The sequence below is a fragment of the Canis lupus genome, chromosome 3 (genome assembly GCF_048164855.1).
Source record: "Canis lupus baileyi chromosome 3, mCanLup2.hap1, whole genome shotgun sequence".
Lineage (NCBI taxonomy): Eukaryota > Metazoa > Chordata > Mammalia > Carnivora > Canidae > Canis > Canis lupus.
In genome coordinates this window covers 32,976,155-32,983,708 of record NC_132840.1, presented here as the reverse complement: position 1 = coordinate 32,983,708, position 7,554 = coordinate 32,976,155, and the positions used below count along the sequence as shown (strand labels likewise).

The 7,554-nt window shown below is 36.6% G+C and overlaps 1 protein-coding gene across 6 annotated transcripts in view; it reads right to left on the bottom strand.

The window, feature by feature from the left end:
* Positions 1-7,554, bottom strand: part of ZYG11A (zyg-11 family member A, cell cycle regulator) — a 76,223-nt gene that overhangs the window by 3,461 nt on the left and 65,208 nt on the right. For 3 of the 6 annotated variants that reach the window (XM_072820252.1, XM_072820248.1, XM_072820251.1), the window contains 4 exons: positions 6,666-6,698; positions 5,126-5,320; positions 2,466-2,527; positions 1,966-2,063 (listed from right to left, as the gene is read on the bottom strand). In XM_072820252.1, the coding sequence (XP_072676353.1) occupies positions 1,966-2,063; positions 2,466-2,527; positions 5,126-5,320; positions 6,666-6,698 (388 nt within the window). Of the gene's footprint in view, positions 1-1,669; positions 1,848-1,965; positions 2,064-2,465; positions 2,528-5,125; positions 5,321-6,665; positions 6,699-7,554 lie in introns of those variants that run through there. The other 3 variants (XM_072820249.1, XM_072820253.1, XM_072820250.1) reach the window with 3 other exon arrangements.

The window sequence follows — 7,554 nt, the reverse complement described above, 5'->3', positions numbered from 1 at the left end:
TGTTTACTTCAAGACAACTTTATGCTTCAAAATCTCTAAGCCTAGCTAAAAGAATAAGAACTTCTTTTATATTATAAATAATACACATTTCAAGTTCAGGCAGTATATTGAGCTAGATAACCTGAAAACACCAGATGCTGGATAAAATGTAACAAAACATTTTAAGTGCATAGTGATGTACAAAGTAAAGCATTTGTCCAGCAGTCTGAGAGCACCTAAGCTCATGTAACTTTACCTAGGACAGAAAAGGGGCAGAAAAGAGAGCTTTAGAAAATGACTGTCAGTTTCAGTAATCCAAGAATTTAGGTTTTAACTTACAAAGTTAGAAGCACTACATATATAATAAAATATGTATCAGTGCATAAAGTTGATCCCTCAAAGGACTATACAGAAGGGATAAGACAATGAAACATCTTTAAGATTGGTCTGGGCTCTAGGTTGATATACAGGAGTGGGCTGGAGAAGTCTTTCCCAAGAATTCATAACCACAGTACTGAGTTGGTATAGGATTTGAATTTATACTACCCAAATGTTCTGGGAACCCCTGAGCTGAGAAGTTAACATAAAAATTAATTCAATCCAAAAAATAATTAATTAATTCAACCCAGAGAAACCTCTAGAGCACCTGACAGAAGCAAATACAAAGCTGCTGAAGGAACATGTCTACAACACAGTCTAAAAAGGATTCTCTTAATAAGTCCAAAAGCCAATTAGGCACAGAGAAATATAATGATTTAAAAACACTGCAATTACTAAGAATGTAGCACAAAGAAACAAAGACATGGAAATTACTTTTTAAAAACATTCTTTAAAGATTTTACTTATTAATCTATTTGGTGGGAGGGAGTATGTGGAAACAAGCAGGCCCATGCCCAGCACAGAGCCCCACGTAGGGCTTGATCCCACGACCCTGAGATCATGACCTGAGCAGGAATCAAAAGTCGGACACTCAGCCAACTGAGCCACCCAGGTGCCACTGAAATTATTATTTTTTAAGTCTACAGGATGTGAAGGATAAAGTAAGAGAAGATACAAGATATTTCTAATAGATATTCCATAAGAAAAGTATAGGGTAAGAATAATATTTTCAAATAGCTGAGAATTTTCATCAATTTTGTAAAGTGTAACTGTGGCCTGAAATTCAGAGGCCATATAACAAAAGGCTGACTAAACACAATGAACAAAGTCAAGATGATAAACTGGGAAAAAAATATTTGCCTCAAAGAGTTCCTTCAAATTAAAAAGAGAAAGACAAACGAATAGTAGACAAGAAGTGAATAAAGAATATCAACAGACAATCCAAGGAAAAGAAAAGAACTCTTACATATAAGATGGTTAACCACACTTAAATGTCAAATGAGACCATCACTCTCACCTGAGATTGGCAAAGATCAAAAAGTTCAATTAAACTTTGTTTTTGTGGGGTGCCTGGGTAGCTCAGCCACTTAAGTGTCTACCTTTGGCTGTAGCATTTAAAAAAATGTTTTAATTTAACATATACATATTATTAGTTTCAGAGGCAGAATTCAGTGATTCATCAATTACATATAATACTCAGTGCTCGTTACTTTAAGTGCCATCCTTAATGCCCATCCCCCCAATTCTGTAGCATTTTTAAAATCAAAACCTTTTCCAATTTCTTTTTTAAAAAACTTAAATTCTGGGGCACCTGGGTAGCTCAGTTGGTTAAGTGTCCAACTCTTGATTTTGGCTCAGGTCGTGATCTCAAGGTCATGATTCTGAGTCCTGAGTTGGGCTCCATGCTCAATGGGGAGTCTGCTTGAGATTCTCTCTCTCTCTGTCTCTCCCCGCTCTCGCACTCTCTCTCTAAAATAAATAAATAAAACCTTTAAAAAATAAAAGAGTTAAATTCAGTATGCAGGTGAACAAAAATTTCCAAAATTCCATTTGAACTTAGTCTTTATACAGAAAAATAACTAAAAAACTACCATTTTGAATACATACGGTTTTTACTGCAGACATGATACATTGCCCATAGTGCCCAGAGCTGAACTGCTGGTTGAGAGAAGTTGCTAAGGAGTGGGAAAAATGCCTTGAAGGATCTAAAAGGCACAAAGAAGTTAATTCAGAACTCAGGCTAGCATCAGAGATATAATAATTATTTTCAACCTTTTCCCCATAGGGTTATTTCCTCACTGAGACAAACATATTGTTGAGCATATCTCAGAAGCTAACATTTTAAGAAACAGCATTTGTGTTAGACATATTTTACATTCAATATCCCATTTCATCCATAATCTTGCATACTATCAGCCTCATTTTACAGATGAGGAAAACTGAATCTCAGAAATCTTCTAAAAGTGATTTTCCCAAAATCACAGAAATTGGATTTGAAACACAAGGCCATTTGACTATATTTTATCACTGTACCATGGCCTCTACATAATATAATGAGGACAAGCTTTAAGAGAAGTATTACACCACGTATTATATCACAAGATTACCTGTAGGTCACCAATGCTGTCATCTTACAACTTGAACTGGGCCAATTCTGGATGGTTGCATACTATACAAAAAAGAGAAACCAAGATTCTAAGTATTGTATTCCATAATTTGTAAAAGGTCATAATTGGCTGTTTCATGTCATTTATAATTACATGTATATGAAAAAAAAATTTTCAAAATATGGAATATCACCCAAATTAAGGTATCCCTACCTGCCAAAATATCAATTAGGTAACCATTATATATATTGAAATACAAAGTCTTGTGGGAAAAGGTGCAATGAAATGGGCTTCTGTTTAAAGATGCAGGATTGAGCATGTATCCATTCCTTTCCTAAATCCCATGAACAGAATAGTATAAACGGTTTAAAGTAAAAGAAGGCAAACACATAAGAACAAAGCAGAAGGAAAATGTTAACAGATCTAGCACTGGGAGAGATTTAAAAAATGAACCAATTTCAACAGAACCCCCAAGAGACTTAAAAATTTGGCACACCAGGTACTTCAGGAAGTGAGATTAGAGGTAGGGTTGAAAACAGGAGTGGTTCAAAGTACTAAAGAATCCAGACTCCCAGATCTTTTCCCCCACTCTTAAAAAAAATCTCTGGTCTAGGCAACCTTGTGAACATCTGAGGGTGGGAGTACCATGCTAAAAATAGGGGATGAAGTGAAAATCTAAATAATAAATGCTGAGAGTCCCCTGTCCTCAACTCTTTTCCTGTACTGGACTTTCAGTAAGAGGAAACCAAGAACGTCATTTTCAGTCAGGAGAACAGAAGATTCTTCCTCAGGTAAATTCCAACCAGATCAGGACAAAAGATCTAATGACAAGGACAATGAATAATCCAGTCACTCTAGGTGAAGCCTATGGTTGACAAGTTCTACCCATCTGCACACAGCTTCCAAATAGCCTCACTCTTAGATATGACTGGACAGCTGAGGATCACCACATACTTTAAGAGACTCTGTAACATAAAGGAACAAAATAGTGAAGATAAAGAAATCATAGGAAACAGAGACCTTGAAGGAAGAGAAAAACTTAAAAAAAAAAAAAAAAAAAAACAATACCTTTAAAGAGGTAACAGATACAGCAACCACAGAAAAAGAGTGGATATAAAAAAGAAGCACTCAGAGAACAGAGAAGGAGTTCTTGGAAATTAAAAATAGAAATATATAAATAAAAATAGAACTATATAAAATAAATTATAAATATATAAATAAAAATAAGTTTATAAATAAGTATATTAAGTATACATAATAAACATGCTTAAATATATTATATATAAATACAAAAATATATTAAAGTTATGTTAAATTACATAAATTATGTAACAGAATTATATTAAAATATATAATTTATAATAAAATACATAAAAGAAAATGTAGGTGCAAAATCCAATAGGAGTGGAAATTTTAAAAGATTTTTTCAAAAAAATAAAATAAAATAAAATAAAAGATTTTTTCAAGAAGGACAAATAAGAAAAAAAAAAAAAAAAAAGAAGGACAAATAAGGAAATAGGCTTAAGAAAAAATGAATCCATGAAGGCTGACATCCTGGGAGGGGGGGGAAGGAGGAGAGGGAAGGTAGGGACAAGGGAAGGAGAGAGAGAGAGGGAGAAAGAAACTTCCCAGAACTAAAGAAAACAAGCTTCCAGAGCAATAAGTAGCCAACATAATATAAGAAAATAAACCTACATCAAGGTACACTGCTGAGATTTCCAAACACTGCGGACAAAGATCTTAAAGGTTCCAAAGGAAAATGGCATTTAGCTTCTCAACAGTGATACCGAGAAATAAATGACAAAGCAGCAATGACTTAAAAATTCTGAAGGGAAAATATTCCAAAACAAAAATTCTATGCCTAGCCATGTGACCAACCAAATGTAAAAGTAAAATAATGGCCTTTTCAAACAGAGAAGATCTGAAGTTTTCTATTTCACACAGTTCTTAGGAAACTACTAGATACAATCCAACAGAATAAGGAATAAAAAAAACAAAAACAAAAACAGGAAGGCATGCAATCCAGAAACTGGGACTTCAACACCAAAGAGGCAAAGAGAATCCCCAGGATGATAGTAAAGGAATATCCTGGGATGACAGCAACATAGCAGATATACAAATAAGCAGACCAGATAGGAGAAAGAAGGTTCTAGGAAAGAAGTCTCTGAGAAACTGAAATGGATAGAATATGTTTGAAATACTGAAAGGAGATTTATACTTTGAGTATAGTAAAGGGTGTGCATAGGGACAATGAGAAAAAGAATTTTCATTTTTCCAGAGTGGGAAAATGAATGAACAGATAATGCCTATTACTCCAAAGTCAAGAAGTGACAACCGTTGTTATTTAGAGATATGGAGGTAAATACCAAAAGAAATAAACTTGAAAAAGAGCTGAAAATGGGAAAGAGAACTGGTACAGCCATATACAACTGTTTGCGTGTGTAACTTTTATAAAATAAAAATATCAGAAGGAACGTAAGATGTTGACAAGGTTAGTGTTGGATGGTAGGGTATGAGTGATTTAGAATATATTTTTATACTTTTCTGTTTCTCATTTTCTACAATGAACATATATTTATAAAATTCTTATGATCTAGAAAAATAGGTTTCCTACAAGAAGAGATTACTCCAGAGTTTGTAAAGAGGAATGATCCTTGTACCAGATCCTGGAGAAGAGCACTCCTCTGAAGGTCATGGGACATCCAGGGCTGTTTGTCAGATGTCAGGTGGGCTATGATGCCTGCAGCAAAATAGCTGACTTCCATTTCTTTGCTGTGGAGCAAGTTGCTAATATGTTTCACCACATCTTCGGTCACCAGCTTGGAAGAGAGTTCTCTAACTTCAGCTATGTTGTTCTACAGGTCAGATGGAGCAGGAAATATCAGGGATAGGGAAGGAAGAGAGAATCAGACACTGGCTCCTCTGCCTCTTCTACTGCTTAGCTCAGATACAGTCAGAACACTTAGTCCCATCCTCCTCCCTCTCAATTTAGCCTATTACCCCCACAATCCCACCCCCTGATGATGAGGATCATCACAAATCACTGAGTAAGCACTTACTAAGTGCCAGGCACTGTACTAGATAGACAAAAAAGTCTTTTTATCTGCCTATCTCATTTAATCTTTTTAAAAAAGATTTATTTGAGAGAGAGAGCATAGGAGTGTGCACAGTGGGGAGAGGCAGAGGGAGAGTCTTAAGCAGACTTCATGCTGAGCTCGATCCCATGACCCTGAGATCACTACCTGAGCTGAAACAGACACTCATCTGACCTGAGCGTCAGATGCTCAACTGACTGTGCCATCTGGGCACCCCTCATTTAATTTTTAACATAGTTGTACAAATAAGTAAGTCACTCAGCAAGACTTAACTTGTCATTCAGTGAACTTGTCAGGTTCATATTGCTAATAACTGGCTGAACTAGAATAAAATCCAGGTCTGACTCAAATACTTAAAAGTTCCTCGAGCCTACTATAGGTTACATTAACTTGAAATTTAATAGTAACAGTGAAAGGCAAGTGGTATTTTATTTTATATATATATATATTAGTTTTCTATGCTGTTTAACAAACTACCACAAACTCGGTGGCTTAAAACATTTTTTTCTCTCACAGTTTCTGTGGTTTAGGAGTTCATTCATGGCTTAGTTGGCTCCTCTACTCTGAGGTCTCACAAAGTGCTGACTGGGTTGCATTCTCATCTGGGGGCTCCACTGGAGGGAAACCTACTTCCAAGCACACTCAAACTGTCGGCAAAATTCATTTCCTTGCAGCTCCAAGACTGAGGGTTTCAGTTTCTTGGTGGAGGCCACCCTTAGCTCCTAGACACTGCCCATAGTTCCTTTCAATGTGAGCTTCTCCCTACTCCAACCACTTATTTCATGGCAGCTTAACTTTTTCAAAGATAGTAAAGAAGAGTCTCTCTCTAGCATGTCTACTGCAAGAGAGATTAATACAATAGTCCCCTCTTACCTGTGGGGGACATGTTCTAAAACCCCAGTGGATATGCCTGAAACTGCAGATAGTACCAAACTCTCTATATATACTATGTTTTTTTCTACACATACATACCTATGGTAAAGTTTAATTTATAAATTAGTCACAGTAAGAAATTAACAACAATAACTAAAGAACAAAGATAATATGTTGTAATAAGTTATATGAATGTGGTCTCTCTCAGAATAACTTATTCTACTGTACTCACCCTTCTTCTGCTTGTGATGAGATGATAAAATGCCTATATGACAAGATAAAGAGGTGGATGACGTAGGCATGTGACATAGCATTAGGCTACTAGTGACCTTCTGACCAATCCTCAAGAGGATCATCTGCTTCCAGATTGCAGGTAACTAAAACCTGCTGAGCAGAACCTGACACTAGGCTCAATCTCATGCCCCTGAGATCATGACTGAAGAGCAGGATACTTAACCAACTATGCCACCCAGGTGTCCCAAAGGAATTTCTAAAAAACTGACTGCCTTGATAAAAAGGAAGTAAAGTGGTTATTATCAAAGGGTCTAGAGCCAGGATGCCTGATTCTGCCTCCTTTACCTAGGTAACACAGGGTAAACGGCCCTTCTGTGCCTCAGATTCTTGTCTATAAAATATAACTAAGAATGTATGGTAGGGTATAGAACATAACACAATTTTTCCTAATGCTGTTTGACTTAGTCATGGGATTTCCCTGCTCCTCCCATCGAGGGATGGCCACTTCCTTTAATCTGGGCTTAACCATGGGCATATAATAAGGAATATATATTTGGTCTTTGTCCCCTGCTCTTGAAAGACAACTCTTAAGTCCCTTGGAATTTACCAAGTGATAGGAGTACCTTTGTTCTAATGAGGGAACTCTTGACAGGCGACTAAACAGCTTCAGGATGAGGAAGCCTGGGACTTTCAGGGCCACCTCATAACCTCTGGGACATGGGAGAGGAGCTGAAGACTGAATTAATAATCAATTGTGCCTATGTGATGAAACCCTACATGATGGGTTTGGAGAACTTCTGAGTTGGTGAACGTATCAAGGCGCTGGGAGGGTGGTGTATCCAGGGAAAATATGGAAGCTTTGCATGTACCCATCCTTCCTTGCCTTA